This window comes from Harpia harpyja, chromosome 11, assembly GCF_026419915.1.
Source record: "Harpia harpyja isolate bHarHar1 chromosome 11, bHarHar1 primary haplotype, whole genome shotgun sequence".
Lineage (NCBI taxonomy): Eukaryota > Metazoa > Chordata > Aves > Accipitriformes > Accipitridae > Harpia > Harpia harpyja.
This window is the reverse complement of record NC_068950.1, coordinates 1,176,256-1,191,912: the sequence shown is the minus strand read 5'-3', so window position 1 is coordinate 1,191,912 and position 15,657 is coordinate 1,176,256. Positions and strand designations below refer to the sequence as shown.

Below are 15,657 nucleotides of genomic sequence, written 5' to 3'. Positions count from 1 at the left end.
GCTGGCAGCAGGAGCAGGGGCATCCCCGGTACGTTGGGGCTGGAACCCCCGTGCTCGTGGGCGTAATCCAGTCCTCGATGGACTCGTGTCCACGGCCCGCAGGGATGCACCGGGATCCTGGCTGTGAGCTGGGATGGGGCTCTTCCACCCCAGGGGCGGGGGGCTGCGGGTGGGGGTAAGGGGCCCCAGACCCTTTCCTAGGGGTTGGGCACCCCAGTGCCGGCTCAGCACCCCATCCCCTCCCAGGGCAGCTCCCCAGCCCGGTGATGTGACCCTGCGAGCAGCCCCCAGGTACGAGCCCGTCGGGACCCCCGACCGCCCACCAGCGAGCCCCTGCCCAGCTCCCCCCGTGCCTTTTCCACCCGATGCCACCTTGAACCAGTGCAAGCACCACAGCTGCAGGTTACCCATTAGCAATCAGCCACGCAGCTTAATGAGGAGCCTCCAGCAGCACAAATGGGGGGTCCTGGCCCCTGTCTCCCCACGGCCACATGCTCTCCCCCCACGAAGCCTCTCCCTGCATTGATCCAGCCGTGCGTTCCCTTCCCCCCCATTAATAAATGAGCTGTGGTTGCCGGCAGAGCCGGGTGTTGGTGCCGAGACAAGCTGAAGCATGCGGCGGAGACCTGGCGTTGGGGCGCGGCGTGCCGACTCCCCGGCGTGCAGGATCAGGCCCTGGTTCAGCCTCTGCCCGAGGCAGGCGAGCAGGATGGGGGCACGTGGGGACACGGCCTCCCCTTGGCTTGTCCCGGGATGTCCATCAGTGGGAAGAGATGGCCGCGGAGACTCACCCCAGGCTGGGGTATCAGCCCTGGCCCCAGCGCCCGGTGGGTCTCCCCGGCTCTGCCCGGTCCTCGGCACTGAGAACTGCGACGCTCCAGTACAGCAAGACCCCAACCAGGGCAGGCGGCGGGTTGGGGTGACTTGCCGGTCCCCAGCGGTCCCGCATCACCGTGTCCCCCCCCTCCCCGGCACAGCCCTGGCCAGCTCCCGTGGGGCAGGGGAGTGTCGCGGGACCTTTGCCGGGGCTTCATCCGCGGCAGCTGCTCAAGCTTGGATTTTCTCCACCGCCGTGTCCGCCACCACCGTCACCGCCATGGGGCTGGGGACGTAGTTGAAGGGGGTGACGCGGGCGGCTCTGCTCGGGGAGCCGTGCCGGCTGGCGGGGAAGGTCCCGGCGGGTGCCTCATGGCCAAAGGAGATGGGCAGGGCGGTCTTGGCGGGGGCCGGAGCTTCGCCATCGCAGGCGGCGCGGGGGTGCGGAGGTCCCTCGCGGGTCTCCAGCGTGGGAGAGGTGCTGGAGTTGGTCTTGGCGGCGGCGAAGTCCTCGGTCTGCACCACGGCGTCGCTGGTCTTCCTGGGGCTGGGGGTGCCGGGACGCTCCTCCTCGCCGGCACTTGCCAGCGGCAGGGCGGAGGAAGGCAGCGTGCTCTTGAGGATGTGGGGGATGTCTTCGTCCCGGATCCTCCGCCAGGTGCCCTTCATTACCACCACCGGCGGCTTTGCCGGCTGCCCGCCGGGGACCGCCTCGGTCTGCTGCCGCCGTGCCGAAGCCTCGGAGCGGGCAGAGAGGACGGAGGAAGGGCTGCCCGTCCTCCGCGCCACGCTGATGTTGGGTGACGAGGAGTACCTCTTGAAGGGCTCGGGCGCAGGGATGCTGGTCTTCACCGGCAGCCGGGACGGGCTCTCGGAGCTGGTCCTCCGCGGCGGCTTGACCCCGGCGGGGACTTTGCCACCGGGCTGGGCTCTGGGGACGAGGGGCCGTGGGCTGGGGGCCGCCGGCTTGGCCGCCTTGAGCTCCTCGCAGCGGGAGGAGCAGAGGAAGACGGCCGGGAGGGCGGCACGGCTGCGCTGCGGGGAGGCTCGGCGAGGCAGCGAGGCCGCCGGCTGTGCCGGGGAGAGCTCGGCGCGGTGCCGCAGCAGCAGGCTGGAGGATTCCTTGATGAAGGTGAGCTGGCGCAGGAAGCCAGAGCGGTCTGAGTCGCTCCCGCTGGAACGGGCGGACGACATCCGCACCAGGTTGAGCCGGCTGCCCCCCGGCCCCCCCGGCCCGCTGCCCCGTGCCTTGCCGCCATCCGCCCGCTCCTCCAGCACCGGCATGGCCCCCCGGCCCGGCAGCACCTTCCTGCTGGGTTTCTGCATGAAGGGGATGCGGACGGGTGACTTCTGCGTCTTGGACTGCTTGGGCGCCGGGGACTTGGGGGCTGCGGCTCTGGCTGGGGGTCCCGGCAGGGAGGACGAGCCGCCCGCCTTGCCCGTGGCTGGGTTACCCTGCTTGGCGAGCTGGGAGGGCGACGGCAGCTTCTTGGGAGCGTGCTGGGAGGGGGTGGAGGTGCGGGAGGAGCCGGAGGAGGGGGGTCCCTTGCCGATGCGGGCGGGCGGCGTGGTGCTCCTCTTGGGCAGCGCCAGCTCCCCGGTTTCGGGGGGCTTGCCCAGCCGGTGCAGGCTCCGCGAGCGCTGCTGGCTCAGGGAGAGGTTCTTGGCCGGCGGCGCCTCGGGCTTTGCCGCAGGGCTTTTCTTCGGGGTGGCCCGCGGGCTGGGGCCATCCTTGGCCAGGTTGGGCATGTAGATGACGGTCCTGCCGCGGAAGACCACGGGCAGGTTGGGCACCGGCTTGGTGGGCGCCGGGCTCCGCTCCGCCCTGGCGCTTCCACGGCCGGCGGGACGGGCACCCGGCGCAGCCTTCCTCTCTGGGCGGCTCTTGCTGTGCTCCCTCCTCGCCGCATCCCGGCCAGCCGCGCTGCCGGCTCGCTGCTTCTCCTGCCTGCCCAGGGAGAGCTGCAGGGTGGACCCAACCGAGAGCCCCGACACGAAGGAGAGGATGGAGTCGGACTCAGAGGAAGGCTCCCGCGAGAGGGAGGCAGCAGCCTGGTGCAGCCAGGTGACGATGGAGTTGGCACCCTCCTGGATGGCTTGCCACTCCACGCTGTCCAGGTCCGAGCCCCGGTCGGAGCCGGTGTCTTCGGCAGGGCAGTGCCTTGCCTCCGCTTTCCGCTCCCTCCCGCCGGCACCCGGCGGCTTCTGCTTGCGCTCCGCCATCCTCCGGCGAGCCGAGGGCCGCCGGCGCTTGGGCATGGCCGAGCCGATGCACTTCTGCAGCAGGTCGTCCTCCGAGTTGAGGCTGGGGGAGCTGGGGGAGCCCCCCTGCGCTTGCCCCGCCGCCGTGGCCGACCGCGGCCGGGGGGCTTTGCCGCAGGGCTGGCTCCGCTCCTCGCCGTCGGAGAGGTTGGCGTCGCTCAGGGAGCTCATGGAGGAGCTGAGGGAGTAGCACGGCGGCGTCTCGTCGGCGATGAGGTTGTTCTGCGGCTTCGCCTTCGCCGGCCGGGGACCGGGCTCAGGTTCATTCCGGGGGACGGAGCCACCCCAGCGCTCCCTCCTGGGCGCCCGGCTGGGCTGGGCTCTGCTGCCGGACGCATCCCTGCCCGCCTCGGGCAGCTCGTCCGAGTCCTGCTCGTAGAAGCAGTAGACGGCTTCCTCCGTCGGGGTGGTGTGGCACAGTGACTGGAAGGCCACCCCGTCCTCCCGGGCAGCATCCTTCCTCGCGGGGGGACCACCGGTCCTCCCCACCTCCAGCTCCAGGCTGGGGCCGCTCTTTGCGGGGGGCTGGCCCCGCTTCCCCTCCCCGCCTTGGCCACGGCTCAACCCCGCTTTCCCCTTGCAGGCTGAGCTGAGCCGGGCAGGCGCCGAGCTGCCGGAGGCGGCTCTCCTGGCCGGGATGGTGCCGGCGCTGCCCGCCTCGCGGTGCCCCTCGGGCAGAACCCCCGCCGGGCACCCCGTCCCCGGGCCGTGAGGGTGCTCAGCCTCCTCGGCAGCCGGGTAGCGCAGGGTCTCATCGCTCAGCGAGGCGGCGCTGGAGAAGTTGACGGGGGTCCCGTCGGCCGAGTCGGTGAAGGAGTCGTCGTCCTTGAAGAGGTCACGGGCAGTGGCACGCAGGTGCTTGGGGACACCGGGGTGCGCGTGGGCTGGCACCAGCATGTAGACAGGGACGTGCACTGGTTTCTTCGTCTGGGGGTGCAGGACCTGACCGGAGAGCAGGGAGGTCTTCACCTTGTGGAATCGGGAGGGCATGGCGGAGCTGATGCACTCCTTCAGGATCTCGATGTCGTCGTCGTCGGGGGGCTCGGGGCGGTCGGCCCGCCGCCGGCCCTCCAGGTACCGCTCCTCCCGCCGCTCCTCCCGCTTCTCATGAGCCACAAAATTCAGGCTGTTCTTCTCTGGGAAGGTGGGCATCAGCTTGAGCTCCACGTCCTTCTGGACATAGTGCTCGTGGAGGGGCAGGGCGCTCAGGCTGGAGGCGCAGGAGAAGTTCTCGTTGGGTTTCTCCACCGTGAAGTAGACCATGGAGTCCAGGTCCTGGGGCAGCTGGAAGCGCTCCTTGAAGTCGGTGATCTCCATGAACTTCTTGACGTTGTTTTCCCATTGGATGTTGAACTGGCTGGTCTCCTTCTCCGGCTGGCAGCCCAGCTCGAAGAGGGGTGTCTTGCTGCGGCTGGGCGGCATGGTCTGCCCAGGGCTGTCGGGCAGCTCGCTGGGACTGATGGTGCCGCTGATCATCTCACTGCAAGGGTCGCTCTGGATGGAGCTGGCGATGGAGGGGCTCTCGAAGCTGCCCAGGGAGCTGACGGAGCTGCAGCGGCTCATCACCAGTGGCGTCTCCTGGATGTAGTTCTCCGAGGAGCTCGAGGGCGTGAGGTCCTCCTGGCGTGATGGCGACGACTCCCGCAGGAAGACCTTGTCGCGCTTTGGGAAGGGGATGGTGATGGGCTGGGAGATCCCCACCAGCGTGGCCGGACCTGGATCTGCTGCCTTCTCCTTCTCCTGCCCCCCATCCTCACCTTCCCCATCCCCTTCCTCCATCTCCAGGATCTCCAGGGAGGAGTCGCTGTCCAGGTCGTTCTCACTGTGGCTCTGCCCGTCCAGCACGTTGTCTGCCGAGGAGAGGGAGGAGAGGGAGCTGCACCGGGAGAAGCAGATTGGGGTATCCTCCACCGAGTACTTCTGCACCGACTCCTGCTCCGCCATGGCCGGCGGGTGGGCGGGCAGCTTCTCCGGGATCTTGCTCAAGGTCTCGGCCGTCTGCAGCAGCGTGGGGGGGAGCCAGGCTTGCTTTCTGCCCAGGAGGGAGGGGTGGTGGCCGGCGCCGGTGGCCGCGGTGCTCTTGGCCAGGGTCTCGAGCAGGGGGACGTGCTGGTAGGACGGGGAGAGTTTGATGGTGTGGACCTGGGCGTCGGGGGAGAGCTTGCTGCCCGCCTCCTTCTTCCACTCGGGCTCCTTCTCCAGCACTTTGGGGCTGGGGAAAGTCACCGTCTTCTTGGCCCGTTCAGGCAGGTCTCGCTGCTCCGGCTTGTCCGGTTCGGCTGGGTCTTTGCCCTTGAGCACTGGGGGTTCGACCCGCTCCGGCTTGCTGCCCAGGATGCTCTTGAGGTCGAGCCGGCTCGGCCGCTGCTGGTACCGCCGCAGCTCATCCCGGTAGTCGAGGAAGGCGGCTCTGGTGCAGGGCTTCATGTGCTCCTTGGTGCAGTAACCGTCGCTGGTGCTGCCGCTGTTGAGGCTGTCGTTGGACAGGCTGGTGTAGGCGGTCTTCAGCCGCAGCAGCGTGTGCGCCCGGCTCAGGCTCTCCCGCTTGGGAAAGCCACCGGCATCTGAGAGGCGGCACGGCGAGCAGGACTGGGCGCGCGCCTCGTGCACCTCCTCGGGGCCGTACTGCCAGTCCAGGCAGTGGTCCTCCGAGCTGAGGCTGAAGCTGTCATCTGAGGATGTGTGCATGGTAGAGATGTCCTCCACCAACTTGTCAATCTTGGCCACCGTGCTAGAGATCTTGTTGGCCAACTTCTCGGCGGCCAGCGAGACATCATCTTCCGGCAGCGGCAGCTTCTTGGGCTCGGCCGGCTTGCCGCTGCCGTCCTTCTCCGGCTCCGGGCATCGTCTCTGTGCCAGCGCCCGGGGCAGCGCCTGTCCCTGGAGGAAGGAGGAGTTGAGGAACATGGACAGGACAGAGGCGCTGGCCGTCTCCACACCGGTGGAGACGTTGGGCACCTCGTCATCATCGAAGCAGCCGGAGTCGGAAGCATAGTCCTTCACCAGGCTCTCCATGTGCCGCGTCGGCTTCTTTACGCTCTGGCTTTTCAGGCTCTGCTTCTCCATGGTGTCAAAGGTCTCGGCCAGGTGCTTGGCATCCAGCTCGGCCTCCAGCGCCTTCTGCTTGCGCATGTAGAGCGAGGGCATGCAGGAGCCCGGCGAGACGACGGCGGTGTCCTTGTACTTGGGGGGCCGGTTGGTGAGGAGGTTGCGGAGAGCGGCCGCGCTGCCCATGGCGATCATCTTGTGCTTGGAGTGGATGAGGTTGCGCAGCATGCTGACCGCCCCCAGGTCCCAGAGCAGCTCCTGGTCGCGGGGGCTGCGGGCAGACAGGTTCCAGAGGGTGCCGCAGGCGTTGCTGACGATGGTGAGGCTGTGCGAGCGCAGGTGCTGCAGCAGCGTCTGCAGGCAGTTGTGGTCGCGGAGCACCTGCCTGCGGGGACAGGAGGGACCCTCGGCCATCAGGACGGTCCCTGACACCCCCCCCCCCCCCCCCCCGCCGCCTTCCCCACCCCACGGCGACCGTCACCTGTAGTCCTCCCGCGTGGCGACGAGGCTGGAGACGTTCCTGAGGATGCCGCCGCCGCTCTCAATGATGGCCAACGAGTTGCTCTGGCACTTGTAGGTGAGGGTGCTCACCAGGAACCCCAGGGCTCCCTCCACCCCGCAGATGGCGGCTTTGTTCTCCGTGCTGTGCGCCGACAGGTTCCACAGCGCGCTCAGGACGCTCTTCAGCGTGGACTCCTGTCCCGGGCGGGGGGGAACGACGCACAGCCCCATCAGCCCCCGTCCGGGCACCCCGGTGCCCGCTGCCGCCCGCCCCGGCACTCACCTTGCCGGCGTGCAGCGCGCACCGCGTCAGCCCGGTCACGCTGCCCACCTCCCGCAGCACCTTCTTGCTGTTGATGTCGGCTCGCCAGGAGAGGTTCCTCAGGATGCTGGAGACCACCTGGGAGGGCAAAGCGGGGTGGGTGGGCACAGGGACCGTCCCCCTCCCTGGGAGAGCCCCCCCCCGTGCCGCCGGCACCCACCTGGTGCAGCTCCTCGCTGTCGGAGCCCAGCTGAGCCACGATGGCTTCCATACAGCCGCGGCGGGAGCACAGCGTCGCCTGCGGGGAGGATGAGGGTGATGAGGGTGATGCCGCGGCCCCCCCAGCCCCACTCCAGCCCTTCAGCCCCCCCCGACCTTGTTGACCACGTCGCCGAAGGTGAGGTTGGTGAGGGCCATCCCCGCGTAGCGCCGCAGAGCCAGGTTGAGGGGGTCGCTCGTCATCTTGTGCATCTCGTAGTCCACCTGCAGCAGCTCGGCCACCGCCTGCAGCCCGCCTGCGGGATGGGAGAGGGGATGACTCGGGCAAGGGACCCCCCCCCCCATGGCACACCCCCCCCCCCCCAGCGCTGCTGCTATTGCACCGGGGAGGAGGGTGGGGAGGGATGCCTGCGGTGCACCGGGGATGGAGCCCCCACCCCGGGCTCACCCAGCTCGTTCATGGCCCGCCGGTACTCCTCGTCAAAGGAGAGCTTCATGATGGCACAGGTGGCCTGGCAGATCTGGGGCTCGATGGGCACCGGTGCTGCGGGGAGAAGGGGGGGCAGGGGGGGTCAGCCCCGGGGTCTGGCACCGACAAACACCCCCCCACCATCGCCCACCACCTCTGGCACACACGGATGCTCACACCCGCGTGCACCGCCACGCACGTGTGTACACGCACACGCCGGCACCCCACTTGCCCCCCCCCCGCCGTACCCGTGCCACCCTCGGGGCCTCTGCCCCCGTCCCTGCTCTGCATCTGCAGCCAGTCCCAGCAGGTCTCCGAGTAGGAGCGGATCTGCTCCAGCACGTGCAGCACCCGCATCTCCTTTTTGGCCTGACCCTCGTCGGGCTGGGAGAAGACGATGTTGTGGAGGGCGGCGTTGGCACGCATGCGGGCGTCCTTGGCGCTGGCGGGGCTCTCGGGGGGCCCCGGTTCGCCGTCCGAGTCGTGCAGGATTTGGATGAGCAAGGGCAGGCAGCCCGACTTGCGCATGGCCAGGCAGCTCTCCTGCGAGCTGGACATGGCCAGCAGCGTGCGGGACATGTCGTCCTTGTCCCGCGTGGCCAGCATGGACAGGAGCCAGAAGACCACCTCCACCTGCGGGAGGGGGACACGGGGTTACGCACGGCCACATTCCCCCCCCCTCCTCCTGCGCAGCCCACCCCAGCCGCGCTCCGGCACGGCTGCCCCTCACCTTGCTGCTGCCCAGGCTGTTGCCCCCCTCCTCGGGGTGGGTCGGGGGGTCCAGGCTGCCGTCCCCCTCCATGCCCGGCACCTTCCCGCAGAGCTGCGGAGGAGGGGGCAGGTGTGGGGGGGTCGCAACGCGCCGCTCTCGCTCCCCCTGCCCGGCTGCTCCCTGCTTTTCAGGAGCCCGCTGGTGCCGTTAAATCCGGCAGCGTTTCCCAGTCTTTGCAATTGTTGCTTTCGTCAATGCCGGGGTTGTATTTTAAGCCGGAATCGGGGCTGATCGGGGAAGGGGAGTTGGGGGGGGGGGGGGGGAGCCGCCACAGCAGCAGGCTCAGGAAGGGAAGAGCGTGGGCGAGGCGAGCGGAGCGGGCAGCGTGGACTGTGCCGGGGCCGAGCCCACGGAACTTGCCGGCGTGGGTTGGCGATGGAGGGGCCGTGCGAGACGTGGGGCTGGCTGGGGCGACGGCGGGACTGGGGGGGGTGATGGAGGGGCTGGAGATGATGGGGGGAGACGTGGGCGACGGAGGGGCCGCGGGCGATGGCAGGGGCCAGGGGCGATGGAGCGGCCGTGGGATTACGGAAGGACCAGAGATGGCGGCGGGGCCGTGGCGACGGTGGGGTGGCCGGCAGATGCTGCGGGAGCCACGGCGCCCGCCGTGGCCTACTTCTCGTCTCCATGGCAACTGCCCATTTCACGGTGCCCGAGCCACACAAAGCCCCGGCTGTGCCGAGCTGGCAGGTGACTGGGACACGATGGGGACAATGGCGGGGGGGGGGGTTGCGCCTGGCCCCCCCCCCTCCTCCACCCTCCCCAGGCTCCATCGACCCCAGCCCCGTCCCCGCTACCTGCGGCTCCGGCTGCTGCACCTTGTCCTGCGCCTCCATCAGCTCTTTGTCGATCTGCTCCAGCCGGGATGCCCGGATCTGGGGGGGGGTGGGGGGGCAGAGTGGGTGTCAGCGAGGGCTGGGACCCCCCCACCCCCACCCTGGGACCCCCAGCACCCTCAGAGCCAGGCGTGAGGGTGCACGGGGCTGGGTGCGACAGTGCGCAGAGGTGATGCAAGCGTGCATGGAGCTGGGTGCAAGGAGCTGGGTGCAAGGAGCTGGGTGCGAGGGTGCAAGGAGCTGCGTGCGAGAGTGCAAGGAGCTGGGTGCAATGGTGCAAGGAGCTGGGTGGGAGAGTGCAAGAGAGTGCACAGACCTGCGTGCAAGGTTGCACGGTGCCGGGTGTGAGGTTGCACAGTGCTGGGTGCATGGGGCTGGGTGTGAGGATGCGTGGCACTGGGCGCAAGGGTGGCACACAGGGTTGAGTCTGTTGGGAGGGGGCAGCTGGACCCCCCCCAGGCGCAGGATGGGAGGTGTGAAGAGGGGAAGGGACGGCTCCCACCCTCCCTGACCTGCGCTCGCTGCACCATCTCGTCCGCCGTCCCGAAGCGCTCCTCCATCAGCGAGCGAATGTGCTGGGCTTCGAACTCCAGCTGCTGCCGGATGAGATCCATCTGCATGGAGAACTGGGGGGGGGGGCAGCATGGGGGGGGGACAGTGTGAGGGGGGCAGGGTCCTGCCCGCACCCTGGATCCCGGGGGGTCCCAGGATGCCCCCCACTCACCGTCTCCACGTGGGGCAGCTCGTCCAGGCGTGTGGCCAGGCTCTGCAGCTGGGCGTAGTACCACACCTTCTCCTTCTCCTCCTTCTCGATCTCGCCCAGCAGAAAGCACCTGAGGAGGGGGGGGAGACCCATCAGTGCTGCCCCCGGCCCCCCCGGCCCCATGCATCCCCCCCCACCCCCGGCCATCACCTCTCCCGGTCGAGCTCCTCCAGCAGCCGGAGGGTGGCTCTGCCCAGGTCCCCAGCACCGTCCCGGTGAGGTGCGGGTGGTGGTGGGCTGTCCTCGGCGCTGCGCCCTGCTCCGGCCGCCTCCGGGGCGAACTTGAGGTTGTAGAGGCTGGTGATGTCCATCTGCAGGGCTGGGGACGGGGACAGTGGCGTGAGGGTGGGCTTGGCGGGGGGGACCCCCTCCCCACTTTGCCTGGGCGCCCACCTTTCAGCTGGTCCAGGACCTCCGTCTGCCCCGAGGACACCATGACCCGCGCCTCCTGCTCCAGCTTGCCCTGGAGGTGCTTCAGGACCTCCTAAAACAGAGATGGAGCCATCGGGGCAGGGGGAAACGCAGAGAGAACCCCCCCCTGTGTGCCCTTCCCCGCAGCCCCAGGATGGGATCTGTGTCTCCCGCCGCTGCCGGGCTTGTCCTCACCTTCATGTCCGAGGTCTCATTCTCCAGCTTGGAGAGATGGTTGGAGTTGTCCTCCAGCTCCCGCCGGAGGTGGCTGTTCTCCTTCTTCAGCGCCTCCACCTGCCGCACCAGCTGGTCGTACGAGGCGATGGAGCCGGACATCTTCACCTCCTCCAGCGCCTGCGGTGGGGGGGGGGGTGGAGGTGGGCAGCACCCCGAGGTTCTACCTTCAGCCTGCCCCACAGCACCCTCGCTGCACCCCCCCCAGCACCCCCCCACCTGCCCAGGACCGCAGCACAGCCCAGGGGACCCCCCATCACCCACGGCCCCCCCAGGGAGGGGGCAGGCTGCCCTGGCAAGACCTGGTGCCCCCCAAAGCCTTCCAGAAGGGACATCCCCAGCACGGAGTAGGCATCCGTCCCCGTCTCCCCCCCAGGCAGGCAGCCCCGGGCCCCCCCAGCCCCCTGCCAGCCCTTGCCTGATTTCCATCTTCTGCAGCAGCTCAGCCCTCCGCTCCCTTCCCCCTTTGTCTCGCTTTTGTCTTCTCCTTCTCTGAACCATCTCCCGCTTCGCTCCCTCCCGCAGCAGAACCAACCCCAGCCCCCCCCCGGCAGCATCTCCAGCCCCATTCTGCCCCCTCCAGCCCCCCCCAGACCCCCTGTCCCCCCCCCAGCTGGCCTCGGCCCCCCCAAACCTCCTCCTTGCCGCAACGCCCGCGGCCGCCCCTCGCACCTGCTGGGGGGACGCACACGGCACCGGCACATGCGGACATGGGGGGGGGACGGGGACGGGGACCCCTCGTCACCACCCCAGCGGGTCAGGCTGGCGGCCGAGAGCGCGACGGCCCCGCGCCGCCTTCGTCAGTGCCACGTGTGTGCACGAGTGTGCGTGCAATGGGTGTGCATAGATGGGGGGGGTTGCACAGCAGAGGCGGGGGGGGCCTTCTCACCCCACCCCACTGCACCCCCCGCCGGCTCATCCCTCCCTGCATCCCCTGCAGGGCTGGGGAAGGATCGGGCCCGTCCCCCCGCCGCAGCGGGGTCAGGGACGGTGGCTGCCCGGGGCAGCGGCAGAGATCGATCCCCCAGCACCATCCGTGTCCCTGCCCCCCCAAAGCTGTCCTGCGGCGGCTCCCGAAAGCTCTGGGGTCTCTCTGCCTCCGCCAGCCCTTTGCGGGGAGGGTCTAGCCCCCCCTTTCCAGCACAAAGGCCCCACCAGACAGTGGTGGGACCCAGCACCCTCCCCAAGGCCCCACCGATGTCCTTCCCACCCCAGGATCCATCCCAGCCCCGATCCTAAACTTCTCCCTCATCCCTGCACCCCACACCGGCTGGGGGACCCCCTCCATCCTGCCCCGACCTGGGTCACACTGTGGGGTGTGCCTCCCCCTCCCCACCACCCAGCTCTGCCCACGCTGCGCCGGGGCCAGCCACGCTTACGGAGGGAGACAAAGACCCCACGGTGCAAATCCCACCCCCCCACTGCTGCCCAGGCAGCAAATAACCCCCCAGGAGAGAAATAACCCCTGGGAGGGCTGGGGGGGGGGGGGTGTGAGGGTGGGGGAGCAAGGGGTGGGAGGCAGCAGAAGGATGGGGGGGATGAGGGATGCAGGATCAGGACACAGGCTGCAGATCTGGGATGCAGGACGGACAATGAGGGATGCAGGAGGGAGGATACGGGATGCGGGAGGATGGGTGAGGGATGCAGGCTGAGGGATGCGGGATGAGCACGGCCTCCCGTTGCTACGGCGACAGTGGATGGAGCAGCGCAGGAGGGTCCCTGGTCCTTCCCGAGCACCCACCAGACACAGGGCCGGGGGGGTTCAGCACTGTGGGACACAGCAGGGTGAAGATGAAAGCTGGGGGCTCCCACGCCTGCAGGGGAACACGTCCCCACCCCCCCCCCAGCACCCCAAACCTCTCAGTGCTGACCGAACTGCTCAGAGTCAGGAGTCTCCCCCCCCGGTTCAGCTGGGGGTGGGTGCTGCTTGAGCCCCCTCCCACGGGGCTGCCCACGGGGTGTCCCCACCCTGCGCGATGCCGGGGTGCTCCGGCCGCCCGCCCCACGGTGCTGTGTCATGCTGCAGCAGGTCAGGACTGGCTGGGACATTTGGCTGCTGGACACCCCAGGCAGTACATGGCACCAGCCTCATTGGATGAGGCAGAGGGAAACTGAGGCACGAAGCCATTCCCCCCACCCACCCCCGGGACCCCCATCCCCACAGCTCTGCGGTGACAGCTTTGATTTGCAGGGGGTGGGATGCTGCTGGGGCAGAGAGCAGCTGGAAGAGCCTGGGGGCTGCTGCAGCCCCTCAGCGGGGCGGTGACCAGTCTGTGGGCCCCCCCCAGCTCCAGGGGGGGGCTGTCAGTGCAGTTGCAGGGCTGGGACACCCCACAGCACCAGCCCACCCACCAGCCTCAGCCCAGCTCCTGCCCTTCTCCTGCCCTGGCCAGGGGAGCCTGGGGAGGGACAGGGGGTTGATGGAGGGGGGATGTCTGAGCTCTGGACCCCCCCGGGTCCCCTGGCAGGGACGGCCGAGCGCAGTGGCCTGCAGCAGCGCCGGGCATCTGCAGCCTGCGGGGAGGGGCTGGCGCGGCTGCACCTGCATTTGCGAAGCGTCTAGACACAATGGGGAAGGGGGGGGCCAGGGCTGCGGGAAGCGGGGGGCCAGGGCTGCAGCTACATTCTCGCAGCCCACGCTCTGGCACCGTGACGGTCACTGTCCCACGGGACCCAGTGCCCGTTCCCCCCCCCACGGGCTGTTGGGGGCTCTGCGGTGTGGGGCCGGGTATCGGGCAGGGCCGTGGGCTGCCGTGGGCACACCCTGGGGGGATGCGATGGCTCGGGGTCCCGGGGACCCGACTCTTCCGACACCCAAGAGCTGCCCCTCTCTGCTCAGGGCACCCCGGCACTGGCCGAGGCCACTGGATCTATCCGGCAAGGTGCCGGCGGGGCAGATGCTGCAGCAGATCGGTGGGTAGAGAAGCAGCATCTGCGCTGCCCACCGCACCACGCCGTGTCGCCCACCGCACCGTCTCGCCCACGGCACCCACCGCTCCCCGCTGCGCTGCCCTGTCCTCCCCTGCACGGTCCAAACCGCTGCATCAGCCTTTTGCACCACATTGCCCACCCCACCGTACCGCCTCGGCCTGGGCAGAGCAGGGCAGGGCTGGGGGACCCCTGCGCCCCACGCACCCCGTGCCCCCCGCACCCCTCGGCTCCCTCCAGCCCGGCGGCGGCGCTGGGGATGGGGACAGGGATGGGGACGGGGACCACGGCGGACCCCAGCGCTGCAGCATCAGCCGAGCGCAGCCGCCTCCGACAGAAGCCACATCTGAGCCCCCGACCGGCTGCGGCCCCCGGAGCCCCCGGGGACGTTAAACAAACAGTGTGTTGTCGCCAGCTCCTGCTGATCGACCCGGCCCCGGGGACCCCCGACCACAGCAAACCCACCCCAGGGAGCACCAGGCTGGCCCCAGGCACGCAGCCCCCCTGCACGGCTGCTGGGCGGCAGGGGCACGTGTGGGGCACACGCAGGGATGTACATGGGGGAACATGCAGGGACATACATGGGGGCACACGCAGGGACGTACATGGGGGAACACGCAGGGACATACATGGGGGCACACGCAGGGACATACATGGGGGAACACGCAAGGACGCTGGCACAGGGGACCTGCTCCCTCCCCACACTCGGCATCCGACCCCCCTGCGGCACCCACGTCCCTCCCATGCCCCCGCACAGCGGCTGCTCCCACGCACATGTGCACACGCGTGCACACGCGCACGTATGCTGCGTGCACACGCACGTCAGGGCCCTTAGACAAATGTAGGGCCCTGGCAGGGCGAGTGCTGGGGTCCCCTGCGCCCCCAGCAGAGACACCCCCATGCAGGGACCCCCCCCCAGGGCCAGCTCCCCACCCAAGCCCACGGGCAGGGCAGCCGTGGGGATGGGCACTGGGGCCAGAGGGACAGCACCCACTCAGCACCCCACATCCAGGGGTGGCTGGGGACACCCTTGCCTGGGGACATGGCACTGGGACCCATGGGATCCCCCACCCCTGGGTGGGGTTGAGGTGCTGGTTTAGACGCCGCGATTTTTGAGGGGCAGGTTTGGGGGGGGGGGGGGAAGATGGGATGTGGATTTGAGGGTGCAGGTTTGGGGGTCCAGGTCCGGGGCTCAGCCCCAGCCCCCTGGAGCAGCCCCACCGGGGCGGTTTGGGCGAGGAGCATCGGGAGGGGCTCCACGGGGAGCCGAGCCCGCACCGGGGGGGGGGGGGTGGTGGGAGATGCTGCCACCCCAGCAGGGACCCCCCCAGCCGCGGGCCCCGCTGCCCCCCATCCCCCTGCCCGCAGGGTGGGAATGGGGATGGGAATGGGATGGGGATGGGATGGGGATGGGATGGGGATGGGATGGGGGCGGTCGGTGCTGCACCCCCCCCCCCCCCGCCCGGGGGCTCCCGGCCAGAGCCCCGGCATTGTCCGGCCTTTGTCCCCGCGGCCGGGGATGCGGGGGCTAAACGCTGCCCGCCCCCCCGCCCCCCCCAGACCCCCGATCCCCCCACCCCGGGGCTGGAGCCGCGCCCGCCCCATGCCGGCACATTCAGCGCAGCCGGGGCCGGGGGCACCCTCCGCCGCTGGGGGGGGGTGGGGTGGGGGGTGCAGATCGGGGCCCCCCCCCGGCCTCATCCAGCCCCTCCGCAACCCGGCACCGCACCCCGCTCCCCCCCCGCTCCCCTCCGCCGCGCAACCCCCCCCCCCTCCCCCGGTCCCCGTCCCCCTCCCCATCCCCGGTGGCTGCAGCGGCCGGAGCCGCCGGGACCCCCGGGGGTGCCCGGGGGGGGGTCCGGGGGGTGCCCGGGGTGGGGGGGGGGGCAGGTGCGGCCGTACCTCATCCCCGGCGGCGGCGGCGGCGTTGCGGAGCTGGGCGAGGAGCCGGCGCGGCCCCGAGCAGCCGCATCCCGCCCCCGCCCCCCCCCCCCGCCGCTCCCGGTCGGGATTTTCCAGCGGCGCCGCGGCCGGGAGAGGGCGGCGGCCGAGGGGGGGGGGGGTCCCCGCGCCTTCCCCCCCCCCCCCTCCCCGGGGCTGCGTCGGGGAAGGGGGAGAAGGGACCCCCGCGCTGAT

General features: G+C 70.2%; 1 protein-coding gene across 2 annotated transcripts; it reads right to left on the bottom strand.

The window, feature by feature from the left end:
- Positions 1-403: 403 nt before the first annotated feature.
- Positions 404-15,525, bottom strand: APC2 (APC regulator of WNT signaling pathway 2). Of its 2 annotated transcripts, none has more exons than XM_052801403.1 (15): positions 15,424-15,525; positions 10,555-10,713; positions 10,342-10,432; positions 10,099-10,267; positions 9,910-10,018; positions 9,698-9,811; positions 9,147-9,224; positions 8,308-8,400; positions 7,826-8,210; positions 7,557-7,652; positions 7,265-7,404; positions 7,110-7,187; positions 6,911-7,027; positions 6,608-6,822; positions 404-6,511 (listed from the first exon to the last, which is right to left on the bottom strand). In XM_052801403.1, the coding sequence occupies exons 2-15, from the start codon at positions 10,693-10,695 to the stop codon at positions 1,048-1,050; spliced, it is 7,290 nt and encodes a 2,429-aa protein (XP_052657363.1). In that variant the 5' UTR covers positions 10,696-10,713; positions 15,424-15,525; the 3' UTR covers positions 404-1,047. The 2 variants fall into 2 exon arrangements, with proteins under 2 accessions (XP_052657363.1, XP_052657362.1); XM_052801402.1 differs by lacking the exon at positions 15,424-15,525 and adding an exon at positions 11,266-11,447.
- Between the last annotated feature and the right edge of the window lie 132 nt (positions 15,526-15,657).

Coding starts and splice junctions, on each gene's coding strand:
- APC2 (XM_052801403.1), bottom strand. CDS start 10,695: ATGTCCGGCTCCATCGCCTCGTACGACCAGCTGGTGCGGCAGGTGGAG. Junction 7,653..7,825: donor AGGCCCCGAGGGTGGCACGG/GTACGGCGGGGG, acceptor TTCTCCCCGCAG/CACCGGTGCCCATCGAGCCC. Junction 6,823..6,910: donor GCGCGCTGCACGCCGGCAAG/GTGAGTGCCGGG, acceptor CGCCCGGGACAG/GAGTCCACGCTGAAGAGCGT.